The following is an 18,499-nucleotide window of genomic DNA, read 5'->3' as shown; positions in this document are numbered from 1 at the left end:
GGAAACTGAGGCATATGGGAATTAGAGAAGTTGTACCAGCCTCAGTGAATGGGTTTACACTGGTTTATTTAATGCTTTTCTTTTTAAAAAAACTGAATAACTGTTACCACGCTCCAGGATTTCTTCATTGTCTCAGCTCTTTGTCTGCTGCAGCTGAGGCTTTGTCAATGTCCTGTTACAAAGTGTTCTGGGGAAACTGAGGCACCAGGCAGTGGCTTGACAAGAATTGGGTAGATAACTGTTATTTGGGAGTAGAACTGAAAGCCACAACTCAGAAGTTTGATCTGATTGAACATTGTTGGTTGCTACTTAGCAGCAAGGCTGGTTTCTTAGAAACTGGGTCTTGGCTCTGGCCTGTCTCTGCATGAAGATGGTGGTAAATGCAGTCGTGTTTCTAGGTAGATGGCACATAGTTACGGAGTACAGTTTCCCTTTTCTGAAAGGAAAAGCCAGTTAACTTTATGTCAAACTAAGCCCCTTATTTGAGAATAGGTCACACAGTACTACTCTTAAAAATCTGCAGCAAATCATGGGTAGTTATTCATTTTGGTTGGTTTAAAACATTTTTCTATGTTTCTGTAAGTTTAGATTTTAAAAAAACACTTCCATGTTTACAAGAAATAATATGTTATTTTTAAGAACTCCTCCTAGGGAATGGAAGAGAGGGGCTTGGTAAGGTTTCAAAGCGAGGAAAAAAGTAAGGTTTGCAGCTTATTCGGTTGCAGAGGTAAATTTTTTTTCATTTTAGTATCCACTTGTGGTGGTTTTTCTAGGATGAACAATTGAGAATGAATTCTCCTTTAGAATGTGTTTCTTTAAAGGGACCACCCAGTAGTTACATTTGTGTGGAAAGAAAACCCTCCACTTCCCACTTGGCACTGAGCCAAATGTGAGACAGGGGCCACATTCAGTCACTTGGATGCAAAGATCTTGAACAGCCTGGGTTGTTTCCAGGCATTATTTTTGGCTGGTTTTATTGTTCTGCAAGTGACTGTGCCTCCTTGGGGCTACTTGTCCTGTCTTTTCCTTTGAACACCAAGTACATAGTGGTCTGTTTTGTTTTGTTTTTCCCTCTGTTTTAAGTAGTTGGGTCATATTTCTCTTAAAGAATCTTTTAACTCTTGGGTAATTTGATATATGGGCCTACTAATGGATATTATTTGCTTGATATTGCTGTTATCTTTTTAGAATTGATTATGTAGGAGTACAGTGATTGCCATGCTTCTGTTTTTGCAGCTGCCCTGCCTACAGGTGTTTGGAGTCACTGAATTGCTGCTCTGGGGCTGAGAGCGGGGACTGGGGGTGACGGCAGGGAGGCGGGGCGAGTTTATTTGTAGAAAATATATGACTACATTGCAGCTTCCGAGATGTGTCCACAAAGGATCTTGGAAATAACTGTTGAATTTAAAGGAATGAGATGGGCATTTTAGATGTATTCCAAGGGTATTATAGACAAAGTGGTTTTATTTCTTAACTTTTCTATTATTGTTGACAAAGTTTCTCGGAGAGTGGAGCCTTTCAAAACCTAAAGAGAACACATCAGTAGATTGATAGTTGGTTGCTTAAAGATCCCTTTTTATACCTTTGAGGAAAAGTTTACTAGATTTTTTTCCTAGCATTTGAGAATGTATAATTTGCCATATAAGGGTTCACATGTAGTAGATGCTTAAAAAATTTTTGTTGAATGAATAAATATGCTATCCTAAAATGGCTGTTCCTACTGCTGATGCTTTATCATGGTGAGGAACTGCAGTGCTGTTGCATTTGTGTGCTCATGCTACATAGGACTTGAGGGAGGACTTGGAAGGAAGAGGTATTTACTAAAATGTTTGTGGCTGTCTTAAAAGCTCGTCCAGAATCTTTTTCTTTTTCTTTTTTCTTTCTTTCACGCACCTTGTTTGGAAACATCATTTATTGCAAAGGGGAATGATGTGTTGAACTCAAAAGTAAAGTCACATGTTACTGTAGCTACAAATTGGATATTAAAAATGATGTTCTTCCATAATTGCTGAAGTAGTTTCATATTACAGCGATTTAACAATCTGGTAGTTGAAAGTAAGACTAAGCACTCTTGCAGATAGGTCTATAAACTGTTTTTAGAAGGATCAGCCTTCTTGTGTATTAAACAGGTCACTCTGGGCATTCACTATGGCTGAATGAGGAATTTACATTTGTGTCTGATCACTTTCTAACACATTGCATATAATCTCTTTTTCAAGTTTATTTTGAAAGAGTGAGAGTGTGCGTGTGAGCAGGAAAGGGGGCAGAGAGAAAAGGAGAAAGAGAATCTCAAGCAGGATCTGCACTGTTAGCACAGAGCTCCACGCGGGGCTCCATCTCATGGTTGGTGAGATCATGACCTCCCCAAAGTCAAGAGTCAGACACTCAACCAACTGAGCCACCCAGGCACCCCACATACGTGTATAATTTTAAAAATGCTTTTGTAGTATTCATGTGCCCATATTCCCCTTGCCTACTACCCATTAAGAAGTACTTGACACTTGTAAAAAGGAAGCTGCCAGTCAAAGTGAGACTCTTTATTTTTATGAGAAGACTTTTCTATCACCAGGCCAAATGTGGGACTTGGCGGGGAGTTCGGAATTATGGAGTCTTTTTAAAAAGAAGATACCCATAACTCTGCCCTATCACTGCTCGGTGTTGTAGTGTTAGAGTGCTTATTATTTGTGCTAGATAAATACAAGGATTTGAGAATAAGGTCAGTGTATTTTCCTGAGTTGGTGTCTAAAGCTTTTCAAATAAGAGAAGTTAAGAGATTAAAGGCCCTCATCTGTGCTGGAGGCAGGGAAGGAGCAACACAACACAGGCTTAACAGTTAAAGGTGTTTCCAGAGTTGGGGAAAACTGAAGTCTTTGTGTTTTCAACTTTCAGTCTAATTTTACTGTGTGAAAAATATTGTCCTTCTATAAGAAGACTAACAAATCATTTTAATTTGTTTTGAGTCCCTAGTTTATCTGGTGGAAAGTAATCTTTAAAGATAGGCTCAAATGAAAAGACAAGTTTTCATTTAAGGTTTTAATCTTGAGGACAGAGTACTGAACAGCAGCAGATTCTAAATTTATAGGGAAGTAGTATCTCCAGAATTGCATGATTCCACTACTGCTGCCGTGACCTGTGTAATTAGCAGTATTAGTTGTTGTTCAAAGTATGTGGGTAAATAGTATATTTTACCCCATTTGTAAGCTGTGTTAACTGCCTGGCTTCTTTGGGAGAGGAGCATCTGTTTGGGTAAAATATTAGCCTCAGATTTTTTTAGAGCCTTTTGAGATGAAAAGGGGATTTTCTTTTCCTAAGAATATAAGCTATTTATTAAGTTAGTAACATTTTATTTTGTGGGTTGGTATATGTATACTTGAAATAGCATTCCTGGCCCCTCTATCCACCTGATTTCAGTAGGTCATCCTGTCCTCCAGTCGTGACACCCAGACAGTGTCTCCAGACATTGTGAGATGTCTGTGGGGAACAGAATTGTCACCTCCTTGGAACCACTACATTAGCTTCTCTTCTCAGGCTTAAAGACACATAGAAGTGTTCATGTGCCAGTGAGTACTGTTTGTTGGATTTAGTATTGGTCATGGTGGAGATCAAAAATACAAAGTACACAGTCTTATTAGGGTTTTAGGAAATTTCTGTTTGCAGTTTTGAACTACTTGTTTCAACCAGTTGTTATACAACGCCAGGTGAACGTGAGGTTAACATTTTGGGGACAATCTTAATTAAAGCCCGTTTGTTCCCTTTTTTAACTTCCAGAAAATCTGTGTGTTTATGTCTGTGACTGGAGATGCTGGTTGTGGGCCTGCTGTAGACAGCATTAGCCAAAACAGATCCCTTTGGGCCCCACCCTTTGTAAATTTAGTTTATTCATTCAGTCTCCTGTTCTGAGAGCCACCACTGCTTATGGGACGCAGGTAGGCTCTGGGGCAGACACTTTGCTTTTGACTTAGTTTTTGACCTGTAACCAGGGTTGGTTGTGAACTTGTGAGTGTACTATAAATGATTTGGGGAACAGAAGAGGGGGAATGGGGAAGGGGAGAAAAATGCCATTGAGACGAAGTATAGAAAGAGAGAGGGGGAAAGTGGGAGTGCAGGTGGGTGTGGGGGCATGAGAGAGAGAGAAGTATTTCTATTTTGGCAACTAAGGAAGGAGATTGGACTAATGACACAAGGTCCTAGCTGATTTCTGGATGGTTCTGGACTTGTTTCTTGACTTTCGTAACTTGTCTGCCAGGACAGTTATCTAGTCTTTGGTGGACCTCCTCTGTCACTTTGTTCTGACTCCAAAAGTGAACAAGGAACGACTGCAGGATGGGGGTTTTGGTGAACAAGGGGGTGCTTAGGTCTCTGTTTCCAAAGTTACATTTGGGTGGTTGTTGGTTTTAGTTTTGCAGGTTTTCTTGCTCTTAGCAAGAGAGAATGTGCTAGAACTTCTCAAGTAACTTAATTGCTGTGGTCCTTCATCTGTTTCTGAAGGTCCAGCTTTAATTAAAAATCATCTTGAGACTTTAAAAAAAGTTCAAGTAACACTTACTCTGTAATAGAACTTTTGTTTTGTTTGCTGGTTTCTGTTTTGATTGTCTTTTTCTATTCCTTGTTGCTAACTGGATATTTTTGCGTACTTTCGACTTGCTTAAACACTTTAGTTTTTTGAAGGATGGCTATGAACGTAAGCAGAACTGTCCTTATTGTCTTAGGAGGAAATTTAAATGTATGTAAAAGTCACGTCTTTGGAACTTAGAAGATGAAGTAAACCATCTCCTCTGCCTCCCGGGCCGGTCCTGGTCGCCCCCATGCCAGTGAAATGGGCGGTCTGAAATCTGTTCCTCTCTTCTTCCTCTTCTCCACGTTTGCTTTTAATAGTACAAAGGCTATAGAATGTTCTTTACTATTTAAATGATTTCTCAGGATCTTGCATATTAATGTAGATGCTACAGTTTTTTTGGGGGTCTGTAACTAAATGAGATCATCTCTGACAAACCTCATAGGAAAACAAATAGATCTTTTGTCATCAAGAGGAAAGAGAAGCAGCAACAGGGAGAAATTCTTCCTTCTTCCGTGAGCTTACAGCAGACCTGTAAGGATCCCAGTCTGAGCACATGGCCCTTCCGTGGAAGTGGTGTTTACCTTCACCCGTTAAATGGTCTTATGAACCCCAGTTTGCTTTCAGCTTCTTGTAATTTTGAGGCCAGAAACCTATATGGTATGGAAAACCTCTCTGTATTTTTTAATTTGCAATTTTGGAGATAAGCTATAGTTAATAATTCTTAATGAATATTAAGATTCTCTTTATAAAATGAACATGCAGAGAGAATATGGGTATTGTACATCCTTTAAAAGCACTGTGAGAAAGTCACAAGGCCAGGAACCTCACTATACCAAGGAGAGAAACACTTCCAATACAACAACATAGTTACAGGCCAAACGGGACTAATTTCATTCTTGAATAGGTGACACCACTTTTGACTGAGTGTTGGCGATTACGTATCTCCTCTATAATTTACCTTTTCATTTTCTTTCCCTTACAACTTTTAGGTAGAACTTTAGACTTCGTAGCACTGAGTTAACCTGCACTGAAAGCTGTTTACCTGCAGTTGTTCACTTTTGTTGAAAGTGACCATGTCTCAAGTTCAAGTGCAAGTTCAGAACCCATCTGCTGCTCTCTCAGGGAGCCAAATACTGAACAAGAACCAGTCTCTTCTCTCACAGCCTTTGATGAGTATTCCTTCTGCTAGCTCTCTGCCCTCTGAGAATGCAGGTAGACCTATTCAAAACTCTGCTTTACCCTCTGCATCTGTTACACCCACCAGTGCAGCTGCAGGTAAGCGTTATGAATCCAAGTGTCTTCTTTTTCAAGTGTTTTCTTAGCCTGTTTTGTGATCTGACAAGTAGACTGCAGATGTAGGGAGCTCCCACATCACCTTCAGGAAGCAGAAGAAAATGTTACCATCTATGCTGCTTTTTCTCAGATATAAAACACTCGTTGTATATGGGGTTGGTGGAGGCCTGAGTTGACAGACCACTTCAAAGTGTAAGAAAGAATTGAAAAGGAAAGTATAAAACCTAGTTTATTATAAAGTGGTGCCCAGCAGAAAGAATTGAATAGTAAACACAACCTGGATATTTGCTATTGAATGAGAAAATTCTGCTTTAAAAATTATTTCCCAGGGCTGACCAAGAATTCTTGTATATGTAAAGCCTCCGTTTTATATATCTCTAAGAGTACATCCCAAGCAAGGGAGCAGCCAGAGAGTATTGGCATTTGTTAGTTTTTGTTTTGAACAACTGAGTTGAAGTTGAGATTCTGGAGGTAGTTCAGAAGTCACAGTGAGGCCCATTTAGAAACTGAACAGTGAAGCAGAGAGTTTTAAAGAGGAAATAAGTCAGAAGCATTTAAATCTGATTATTAAGAAAATAAAAATGAACTAAATGTGCTTGTTGATGGGGCTCCTGGCTGGCTCAGTTGGCGGAGCATGTGACCCTTGATCTTGGTCATGAGTTCAAGCCCTACACTGGGTGTAGAGATTACATAAAAACAAAACTAAAAAAAAAAAAAGTAAATAACTGTGACCATCGGTGAGAAAAGACTTGAAACACCTGAAAAAATAAACCAACCTGAAAACAAATATTCTGCTTCCCAACCCTCCCTGCAAAGTGGCAAAACCAATTAAATGGGATGTCGGGATGAGCGTCCCCATACCAGAGTCACCTGCTAACAGATCTTTCACCCCTTGTGTCTGACAGTTTCCCTTGTACTTCCGCCTTCATTTCTCATTTCCTTTATCAGTCTGTTCTTAGAGTGTTGGCTTACCCCACTCTCAGCTGCCTGGCATCTGTCTTGCTACCTCTAGACTTCCGTGGATGGGCTCACCGGATAGCACTCTTGACTGGTCATAGCACCCTAAGAATTCAGTTTTCCCCCAAATTTGCTGTTGCAGACCATCTGAAGAAGCAATGCCATAGACTGTTTCAGTCATCTGGGATTTACTGCTTTTTCTTTTAATGTGTTCTTATATCCACATACTATTACTCCTGCCCACCATGGCTGCTTTATTTTACTTGCATAATTCTCAGAAGTAGATAAGGTCTGAGGATGGCAGCGTGTGAGATAAGGCTAGAGGGTGTCCCAGGAATGAGACTCTAGCTCTGAGTTAACGACAGTCACCGCTTCAGAGGTGGTATTGGCATGCCGGGTTCTGTGAGGTAACGAACAGGGTGCAGCTGACAGCTGTTGAGGGACCCAGTGTGTCTGTGCTCAGAAGACTCCTTGTTGCTCCCTTGGATGGTTGTAATACCAGTGCTGCATCTGATTTCAAATCCTGCTCGCCTGCTGTGGTTTAGTTATTCCCTTGACTTCTGTTCTCTCCTTGGAAGACATGCCCTCTCCTAGGTTACCTGTCTTCAGCCAGTCCAGAGAAGACCCCAGCAGTGTCTTCAGGCAGGTGTCCCCTCATGGTTTGCCGCTGTGTGTCCCTGCTGCTCTGAGTCCTTAGACATTCCATCTGTCTTCCCCTCCTCCGTGCCCCTGGGAGAGCAGCAGTTCTATATACTGCTAGTTGACTTCATTGCTCTTACGTTGTTTTTCAGTTCCTTCTAGCATGGCACACCCCAAAGAGAAAACCCCAATGTGTCTTGTGAATGAGTTAGTCCGTTTCAACAAGATTCAGCCTGAGTATAAGCTTTTGCATGAGCAAGGTCCGGCTCACTGTAAGGTAAATATTGTCTGTACTGCTTGTGCATTTATAACCCACCAGGAATGTCTTCTGTCTTTTTATGCTGCTCCAAGTAGTGCTGTGGTTCAGAATATGTATTTCCAAACCACTGAGGCTGTCTTCAAGAGATGCCAGAGTGTAGATTTTTGGCAAGTCTCTTCTCTTCATCTTTGCCGAATGGGCCAAAGAAAAGATATGCTTCTTTTTGGGAACTGCAGTCAGTGTGTAGTTGTGTTTAGGATTCTGAGAAGAGAGAATTCCCAAGCCCTGTGAATGATTTCCTGTGAATTTTCCAGGCTCTGATCCTCCTGGCTGCAGCCTGCCTCTGGCTCCTTTCCTGCTTGTTCTCACGTGGACCTTAGACTCTGAAGGGAGAGGAGGGGACAGGAAATCCATTTTGCCACTTGTTAGCCATCCAGGTAAAAGGTTTGAAAATGAGGGACAGAAATTAGTCCTGAAGTCAAGTCAGTCCTTTAGATTATCTCTGACTTCACTTATCCTTGTCTTTCCTCTTATCGTAGAGAATGGAAGAATGACTGTAATTTAAATTTTTTTTAACTTTTATTTAGGAATTCAGTCTGTGAAGGTTGTTTGATAATATAAATCTTGGAACTTAAATGGTGCATATCTGGCTTTATCTTTGCAGCTGCAGTGTGAGAAGGGTGTGGTATGAGAGAAGGAATCCAGCCTCCTATTTCTGATGCTAGCCTTGCAGTAAACATAAATAATTAAGGAGGAGTTATTGGTCTCTTTATGCCTCATTTTCCTTGACTTGCAAACCTCAGGCCTTGAATGATACCAAGTTTCTCTTTTAATTTGACTAAAAGTAACATCAGCCACAATCCTAAATAGGTACCATAGTGTGGTTAGGTAAGTCACCTTTGGTGTCAGGCAAATATGGGTTTAAATCTAGCTGTGTGACCTTGGGCAAGTTACTGCTCTTTTTGAACCTCAGTTTCCTCATCTGTAACATGGGGATAATATCTACCCAAATGGGTCTACTGTGTCAATTAAGTGAGAGAATATATGTTAAGGTGTGGAGCACAATGCCTGACAGTAAATGCGTGAGAGACGGTAGCTGTTACTGTTAGGCATTTAAGAAACACAGAAATTTCTCCTCACACGAAGCTAGTTTTAACATTCTAAAGCATAATGATATTTGAAATTTTGGAAGGCAATTAATGATTTCCTATAACTTCTGATCTACAGGATTATTTTTGCAGACCGTAACTTTGGGATTCTCTTTTATTAACTGTTTTTGGTATTTTTTGAAATATGTACTTTCTCACTTAACCTTTTAGTGGTACTTTAGGTAATTTGGCTGTTTGTTCAGTCTGTAACTGCGCTTTTATTTACCAATTGTTCAAAGAGGAAAAGTTACTCCTAGGTGACTGTTGGACTATTTATTTAAAAAAATTTTTTTTTTATTGCTTTATTTATTTTTGATACAGAAGAGACAGAGCATGAGAGGGGGAGGGGCAGAGAGAGAGAGGGAGACACAGAATCTGAAACAGGCTCCAGGCTCTGAGCTAGCTGTCAGCACAGAGCCCGACGCGGGGCTCGAACCCACGAACCCACGAACGTGAGCTCTGACCTGAGCCGAAGTCGGAGGCCCAACCAACTGAGCCACCCAGGCGCCCCGGGACTATTTATTTAAAAATAAGTGGTCTGGTGTACTTTCAGTTCTATTAAAACCAAGATTCCAACCTTGTTACCGACCCTGTACGCAGAGAGGCAACAGTGCTCACGGGGAAGTCCTGGAGAAAGGCAAAACTGTTAATAAAATTAACGCTCTTTTGTTTTAAGTTTTTTGTTTTTTTTTTTTTTTAGTGTCTTTCCACGTAAGGATCATGAAAATGCCCCAGGGATTGCACAGCATGGGCTTCTGCTGTTTGGCTGTTAGGCCAGCCAGGATTTTCAGTCCATGCTTTTGGTGCCTAAATGAGTAACCTTGTGAACTGCAGCATAAATACAGGGGACCCCCAGTGGTTCCACTGGGGTACGATTCTTTAATTTTCCCCCTTCAGTGGCAGCTTATACTGAGGGAATCCTGAAGTTAAGACCTTCGAGAAAAATCAACTGTGAAGGCATGCTGCGCCCATCCCTTTAGGCACCAGATTTAAATGATCTGGACATATTCAGAGGAGTGCATTCACATTAATGTTTCTCATGTAAATTATTTGCAAATGAAACAGTGATATCCAGTGATAAAGAAAAGCAGAAAAACAAAAGCTCTGGTTGGTTTTGCTAAATTGCCGAGTGTGAGTCTCAGACTTTGCAGTGCGTCAGAATCACTAGGGGAGCTTATTAAAGATGCACGTGCTGGGGTCCCCTCACTTGCTCCTCAGTTGATGTCACTGGACGCGTGTGTTTTACGAAGCTTTCTCAGATGAGCACCAGAGCTAAACAATCACTGTGCTGTGATGGGTCACAGTGTTTTTGACAGAATAGTCGATTCTGATAGGATTAACATAACCTAATTTTAAGAATGGAGTGTGTATTTGGGTTACCTTTATCCTTAAAAAGGAATAAAGAGGCTTGCCATTGTTGGTTTGCTGAGGACAAAATCAGCTGTTTTGGATGCCTCCTTGAGTTCAGAAACATATCTAGATCTTTGCTTGCTGTGGATTGGATTTTCTCAAAGTAGAGGCAGTGTCTGGTTAGTATAGTCTTAGGAAAATAGAAGCAACGTTTTAGAGCCTGGCTGACATTCCCAAACTTATTCAGGTTTTTGTCCTGCTGGGATTTTCCGACAAAAGACTACAAACACGAGAACATCGAAACAAACGCCTTAACTTACATGAGCTATTACTCTGTGTCTAAATCAAGTTTGCTAAATTTCTTCCCTGAGGAGTAATTGGAAGACCATTTCTATTTGGAAATGACTTCCAAATAAACAACATCTAATATTTAAATATTTAAGAAAACATTTTTAATCTCTGTACTTACCTCCATTTTTCAAAGCATAGTTTTGTCAGAGTGGTGTTCAATGCCAGTCAATGACACATATATCTTCTTGCATTTGTAAAAACAACAAAAAATGGGAATGAGAGGATAAATTGCCAAGATAAGGACTAGACCTTTTAAACAATGACCATAAAAAAAACGCTCAAGGTCCAAGTGACGTATTACAGTCCACATCAGGTGTCGTGAATTGGGAGCTCACAATTTTCACTTGCAGGTGTTCGCAGTGCAGCTAACCCTTGGAGGTCAGCGCTGGGAAGCTGGAGGAGTTGGTATTAAAAAAACCCAGCACGCAGCTGCTGCCAAAGCTTTGGAAGAAACACAATTTCCAAAACCCATAGTCCACCCTTTTCGTAGCGAAGGAAGAAATCCAGGTATTATGTGTGGGCCAAGACAGATTCCTTTCAAAAGTGTGTGTAGAGGTACCCATTTAGTACGTATGTGCATTCTTTCATAACTGACTTGTTGATTTTGAAAGCACAGTTTCTACACTACCAGTGGCAAACGCTTGTCTTTCTAGAATCCTTAACCATCCTCTAAAGCATGGTTCCCAGTCACTGGTGCCTTGACTCCTGCAGATCTGGAAAGAAGGTCCTGAGAGGTAGGGGTGTCGCCAAACGATTTCCAGGATTTCAGAGAAGCCTAGTAGTGAAAATGCATTTTGTCCCTCAGTAAAGTTGTACGGATTGCCAAGAATGTGGGCCGTAGCTGGAACCCCTTCAACCCAGTGTGGAAATAGCAATTATAACCTGTAGATCAGAAACACAGACTGTCACTTACAGTCTCCTGATCATCAAAAAGAATGAGAAAATAACTTAAATATTTATTACTTAAATACTATTAGTAGTTAACATCTCTTCAAACAAGGGACCGAAGCAAGGAAAAGACTGATGAAGAAGAGCTTCTGGTAAAAGCTTTGGGAGCCCCTGCTGTGGGTGGCCTGCTGCTGTGGGTGGAAGTGGCTCTTAGAGCCATGTCACCGTCAGGCACACAGAGTGCCCGGTCCCTTTGTACATAGGAGGGAATCTGGGAGATTTCAGCCACACCTTCCTTGTTGCTTTTGATTTTTTTGTGGTAATTCAGATTCATTCTCCACTGCAGGGAAATTTTATGGGTCAGAGCTGTTTTTTTTTTTTAATGTTTTTTTAATTTATTTTTGAGAGACAGAGACCGCACGAGCTGGGGAGGGTCAGAGAGAGAGGGAGACACAGAATCCGAAGCAGGCTCCAGGCTCTGAGCTAGCTGTCAGCACAGAGCCCGACGCGGGGCTTGAACCCATGAACCGTGAGATCATGACCTGAGCCAAAGCTGGCCGCTGAACCGACTGAGCCACCTAGGCACCCCCAGAGCTGTTCTTAAGATGATTCAAGTTGTGCTTTAAAAGAACCCATGTGAATCATATAAAAAATACAATTCTGATATTAAGAGAGAGGCTAGTTACTTCTGTAACCATCGATTTTGCAAATCCAAAGATACTCTTTTTTTTTTTTTATAGTATTTTATTTATTTTTGAGACAGAGAGAGGCAGAGCATGAGCAGGGAGGGGCAGAGAGAGAGGGAGACACAGAATCTGAAGCAGGCTCCAGGCTCCGAGCCGGCAGCACAGAGCCTGACGCAGGGCTCAAACACACGAACGTGCGATCATGACCTGAGCCGAAGCCGGACGCTTAACCAACTGAGCCACCCAGGTGCCCCCAAAGATACTCTTATAAATTTGATTCATGCACTAAATTTAGTTGAACCAGTTCTAGTACAGAATCAAGTCTTTTTTGCTGCTGTTGTTTTCCTCTGCATACATCCTAAAGAGGCATTTTAAAGTGGATTTTTGTGTGCGTTTACATTGAACTTTGCCATTGCTGGTGTTGTTCTGTGTTTGATGTGAAAGTGTTGTTCTCAGATGTGATTGTGCACTGACACTATTCTTTCCAGCCTGGTTTTCCTTTTAAATGTTTTTAAAGGTTTATGAATTGGACGAACTGAGAGAAAAAAATTGGGAAATGAATATGTGTATTTTGTACAGTTGATGACTCTGAGATAACCCAGATTATACTTGCTCTTGTTTATGTGGAAACAACTCATTTTCCTAACAAGTATTGTCACAGGTCAGATCCCAAACATAAATACTGAGATTGGAAATATCTGGATATTTTGTGGCGCGCATCTGACTTCTCCATACAATTTCTTGCCTCCTCCTCGATTTCACACCTTTCCTTATAGCACACATCCTATTGTGTGGTAGTTCTTTGAGAGTGTGTTGAGTCCTCTGGGGTAAAGAATTGTGTCCCTTAGCACAGTGCTTTGCATCCAGTTAGTACTTAGTGCATTGTTCGATGAAATAGTGTGCATAAACGTACTTCTAAGTGTAAGCCAATAATGCAACAAGTCAGTACAACCAGAGTTCTATTGGCCAAGGACTCCCAGGCAGTAAAATGATTGGGACAGACCCATGGGATTTTTTTAATCATGGGATTTGATGTGTATTGGAACTGATTTCTAGTAACTGGAGTGAGTGACTTTCACGGATAACGGCTTGTGCTAGTTGCTGCCCCTCTAACAGCTCTCACATTGTATTTTGTGCTGTTGCCTGTGTATTAATATCTAGAAATCACAGCAGATGCGTGGATTTCCTGACCTGATGCCTAGCAATGAATTACTTAGATCTTTTCATGGAATGCATTATGAATCCAGTTAGTAGAAAGCATGCTATTCTTTTTGATTTTAGTAACTATCATTCTTGTGTCAGAAAATAACCAGTTCTCTGTGTTGATTCTGTATTGCAGAAAGCCTAACCCCTACTGTAGAGCTAAATGCACTGTGCGTGAAGCTTGGAAAAAAACCAATGTATAAGCCTGTCGACCCTTACTCTCGGATGCAGTCCACCTATAACTACAACATGAGAGGAGGTGCTTATCCCCCAAGGTATGTATCTGTTTTACTTGCTTGTTTATAGAGCGAGAGAGAGAAAGCGAGCGGCGGAGGGGCAGAGAGAGAGGGAGAGAGAATCCCAAGCAGGCTCCACACCTAGCACAGAGCCCAGCGCGGGGCTCAGCCTCACAACCGTGAGATCACAGACATGACCAGGAGTCAGACGCTCAACTGATGGAGCCACCCAGGTGCTGCTGCTTGCTTTAAATACAGGTGAACATGTGTCTCATTTCTGACCTGGAAGAAGAAACTCTGAAGGCTGTGGAGCACATAACGGTTTGGTCCTCTTTAAGCTTGCCGAATGCTGAAGTCAGTCTTAACTCTGGTGCCTTTGGAACCGTGTCTGATGCTGCTGCTGTCACTTCTGTCGCCGGCAGGAGCCAGAGCGCATTCCTCACCAGCAGCATGGTTGTGCCCTGACACCGCCTGAGCGTGATTCCCACGAGCACCAGGGGTCTCAGCACTCATAGATTTGTTGATTATTGTTTATTGGGTATTCTTTGGCTTTGAATTTATGTGCTTTGTAATAGCCTTGGAGTACAGGTATAGTAAAATACTGATTGAAACCTAAAAATCTTAAAAACCTCCTGTTGGGCAGTCATAAGACATTAGTGGATAGGTCAATGATCAAAATGGAAGTCTTCCTTTCCCGGCCTGACTTGGATGGAGGCAAAGCCACTTAAAAATTGTAAGCTCTAGGGGGCGCCTGGGTGGCTCAGTTGGTTAAAACATCTGGCTTTGCCTCAGGTAATGATCTCATGGTTTGTGGGTTTGAGCCCACACTGGGGTCTCCTTGGGAGTCTCTCTCCCTCTCTCTCAAAATAAGTAAATAAGCATTAGAAAAAAAAATTCCCAGCCTTGTATGGAGACAGGTAAGTGTATCTCTCAGATATTAGAAAATGGAGCAAGTTTTCTACTATAGCCAAAGTCTAATTGTATACATTTGGGTTACATTATAAATTGAACTCACATAGTCCATAAGCTATTTTTGGGACATCAGTTTTCTTGCTAAACAGTATCTGCTCATCCTGTGCACCAGCTCTAACCCAGGGTGAGCTCATGAGGCCCCTGGGTGTGCTGAGGAGGAGCATCCCTGATGTGATTAGGGCCCATGATGAAGGTCAGACCTGGGCTTTGCCGGAGAATGTGCGGGCGATTTACTGATCTGAGATTGTGATTCTGCTGTAACCCCCTTTTTACTTCCAGGTACTTTTACCCATTTCCAGTACCACCTTTACTTTACCAAGTTGAGCTTTCTGTGGGAGGACAGCAGTTCAATGGGAAAGGAAAGACGAGGCAGGCTGCAAAACACGATGCTGCTGCGAAAGCCCTGCGGACGCTGCAGAGCGAGCCCCCGCCCGAGCGGCTGGAGGCCAGGCGGGCCGGCGAGCAGGTGCGTGCCGAAACGCGGCCTCTCCAGGGGCTCTTCCGAGGAGATGCGTGGCGGGCCGCCCAGAATTTCTGTGATTTGGTAGCTTACATGACTTTGTACCCTGTGGCATTTTGGCCTTTCTTCCCCACCCCCCCTTTAAAAAATGTTTTAGCAAGAAAGTCAGATGCCTTCTTTTCCACTCCATGGCATTGTTTTGAGTGAACATGGGAGAAAGACTGTGACTCAGTTGAGTTGTGAAGCACTTGCCTGGAGGAGTTCTTTGGTGTTAAAGGTTACACTTGTCAGAACTGCAATTTATGGCACCAGCTAGAGAATTTTCTGAAGCCATTTTTGACTAGCTACTCTGTCATATCAAAGTGCCGATTTCTATTGCTACATAATAAACCATTACAAAACGTAGTGGCTTATCCACCTATAGGCATTTATTTTGCTTACAAATCTGCAGTTGAGGCAGAGACCTTGGCATGGAGCTGGCCTCTCCTCTACACAGCTCTGACTAAGGTGGCTCTGCAGGGACCAGAGGGTCACTTTCAAGATGGCTCCCTCACAAGGCTGCTGAGTTGATGCTGGCTGTCGGCTGGCTGTCGAGACCTCAGCTCCTGTCTTCACACGCCCTGTGCAGAGATGGCTTACCCATCCCGATGGGATGGTGTTGGGTTCCACATACCATGGAAGGCAGGAAATGGAAGCAGCTTCCAGTTTCTTAAGGCCTGGGTCCAGAGATCCCCACAGCATTACTTCTGCCATGTTATACAGGCCAAGCAGGCACAGAGCCCAGATTCAAAAGGAGGAGACACAGAACCTCACTTTTTATAATTAGGCAAAATTCACATAACATAAATTCACACTCTTAACCATTCAGTTGTGTTCAGTATGTTGACAATGTTAAGAACCCCACTTCTGGATGAGAAGAGTGTCAGAGAATTTGGAGGCCTGGTTTTAAAAATCTCACAGTAGGAATAGGTTTTTAACTTCTTGTGGCTAAATGGGAACTGAGGTTTTAGGAAATCAGTGACTGTTTTCCATTACGGTGTGTGTACGTTTTCCAGCGTTATCACACATTTACAACAGAAATGATCTGTTTCCAGGGTCCACCGAGGACCAAATAGAAGAGGGGATTTCATGAAGTTAAAGGGATGAGCTTCTCACTGGTGAGATTTGTTAGAGGCAGTAGGTAGTGTAATCTGAGTCATCTTGGAGGCTTTTCGTTTCTTGACTTGGCTGTGGTGCTGATCTAATTGGAGTCAGATGGGGTGGCTGTGCCTCAGCTGCTTCTCGCCAGCAGTTGTTCCCCGACGCTGCGCACTGGTATGTGGGTTGTCTGCTTCAGAGCCCCTTGGGGAGTTAAAAAAAAAATTCCTTGGTCCAACTCACACGACTTGGTTTTTTTGTGTTTTTTGTTTTGTTTTGTTTTGTTTTGTTTTGTTTTGAGAGACAGAGACAGCATGAGCAAGGGAGGGTCAGAGAGAGAGAGAGGGAGACACAGTGTGAAGCAGGCTCCAGGCTCTGAGCTGTCAGCAGAGCCCGACGCAGGGCTTGAACCCATGAACTGTGAGATCATGACCTGAGCCAAAGCTGGATGCTTAACTGAATGAGCTACCCAGGCACCCCCAACCCACACGATTTCTAATAGGAGTCTGTCTTCTGTGGGGTTTTTTTTTTTTTTTTTTCCTTTTTTCTTTTCAAATGTGCTCTTAGAGTAGCTCTAAAGCCCAGTCAGGGTTTGGGAACCACGGGTCCTAAGTATCATCTGTGTATCCCCCTCAGGCAGCCACCCCACTTTGCTGCCTGGACGTACCCACCGTTTTGCCAGAAAGGGAAGGTGCCTGATTGGTGTCCCCAGTCTGACCCCATTACCCTGGAGCAGCGAGGTTGGCTCTGGCCCGAGGGCAGAGGCTGGCATAAATGTGTGCTCCTGGGCTGAGTTCCAGTGGCTTCTCTGCCATCTGTATGGAGCTGTGTTGTGAGTAATGTGGAATCTGCTCGTGCCCCTGTTCTCGCCCTGTGTGGTTTGAAGCAGAGATGGTGCCCTTCAGAAATGGCTCAAAGACTGGGCTTGCCCAGTGCTTCAGGAACAAGAGTCCTGGGGTCCGATGAGACTTTCTTTGAGTTAACAAGTGAAACACTTGGCCTCCCACCTCAACCGGGCCTCCTGACAGCTGGGTGGTAGGGTGTAACGAGACATTTTTAGAAGGGATCTTTAATTTTTTTTCCTTACAATTAATGCATGTGAACTATAAAAAAATTTTAAATTAAAAAAATTGTTTATTGATTTGCTGCTTAATGGATGGGTGATCACTGTAAACATTTTGGCGGATGTCCATGCACATGTAAGTAAACACGTGTGTCTGACAGAAGTGGGATGCTATTGTCCGGTGGCCACTTTTTTCCATGGGACTGCGTGTCATGAATCTGTCGTCATGCCATTTACTCACAATTCCTTGCAGGACTCAAATTCAGCCTGCATCTAAACACTTTTTTTTTTGTTATTTAAATTCAAGGTAGTTAAACATATAGTGTAGTAATGGTTTCAGGAGTAGAATTTAAGTGATTCATCTCTTACATACAACACCCAGTGCTCATCTCAACAGTGCCCTCCTTAATACCCATCACCCACCTAGCCCATCCCCCCCCACCCCTCTCCCCTCCAAAAACCCTTTGTTCTGGTTTTTTTCTTTTGTTAAGGTTTTAAAATTTTATTTAATTTTATTATTTTTTAATAGTTTATTGTCAAGTTGGTTTCCATAGAACACCCAGTGCTCTTCCCCACAAGTGCCCTCCTCCATGTCCATCACCACTTTTCCCCTGTCCCCTTCCACCTTCAGCCCTCAGTTTTTCAGTATTTAAGAATCTCTCATGATTTGCGTCCCTCCCTCTCCCTATCTCTTTTCCCCCTTCCCCTCCCCACAGTCCACTGTTACGTTTTTCCTGTTAGACCTGTGAGTGCAAACATATGGCATCTGTCCTTCTCTGCCTGACTTATTTCGCTTAGCATGACACCCTCGAGGTCCATCCACATTGCTACAAATGGCCAGATTTCATTCTTTCTCACTGCCATGTAGTACTCCACTCTATATATAAACCACATCTTCTTGATCCATTCATCCGTTGTTGGAACATTTTTAATAGTTTCATTGTGTGAATATTCCAGTTGTGTTCTCAACGGAGGCTTGGTGATTTGGATTGTTTGCAGTATGTCCTTTTAGAAAATAGGTAGTGAGGAATGTTGTTACCGTTACATCTTTGTGCAGGTCTGTGATTACTTTTATGAGCTACAATCATAAAAGTGGACTTTGATGGCAGTATATATGGCCAAGTTCTCCATTAGAAGCATGGCGCCAGTGCAGCCTTTTTGCCTGTGGTCTGCCAGTATTGGGATAACAGTGTATTTTAAGTTTCTTTATTTTGAGAGAGTCGCGCAGAGGAGGAGGAGAGAGAGGATCCTAAGTAGGCTCTGCACTGCCAGCATAGAGCCTGATGTGGGGCTCGAACT

At 42.5% G+C, this 18,499-nt stretch overlaps 1 protein-coding gene across 4 annotated transcripts in view; it reads left to right on the top strand.

Annotated features, from left to right (window-relative positions):
* Positions 1-18,499, top strand: part of STAU1 (staufen double-stranded RNA binding protein 1) — a 55,877-nt gene that overhangs the window by 12,104 nt on the left and 25,274 nt on the right. The window contains exons 1-5 of one of the 4 annotated variants that reach the window (XM_029916353.1): positions 5,581-5,833; positions 7,600-7,724; positions 10,906-11,110; positions 13,469-13,607; positions 14,820-15,006. In XM_029916353.1, the coding sequence (XP_029772213.1) occupies positions 5,632-5,833; positions 7,600-7,724; positions 10,906-11,110; positions 13,469-13,607; positions 14,820-15,006 (858 nt within the window). In that variant the 5' untranslated portion in view covers positions 5,581-5,631. Of the gene's footprint in view, positions 1-5,580; positions 5,834-7,599; positions 7,725-10,905; positions 11,111-13,468; positions 13,608-14,819; positions 15,007-18,499 lie in introns of those variants that run through there. The other 3 variants (XM_029916350.1, XM_029916352.1, XM_029916351.1) reach the window with 3 other exon arrangements.

Source organism: Suricata suricatta, chromosome 12, assembly GCF_006229205.1.
Source record: "Suricata suricatta isolate VVHF042 chromosome 12, meerkat_22Aug2017_6uvM2_HiC, whole genome shotgun sequence".
In the NCBI taxonomy this organism is placed as follows: Eukaryota; Metazoa; Chordata; class Mammalia; order Carnivora; family Herpestidae; genus Suricata; species Suricata suricatta.
This window is presented reverse-complemented; position numbering and strand designations above follow the sequence as displayed.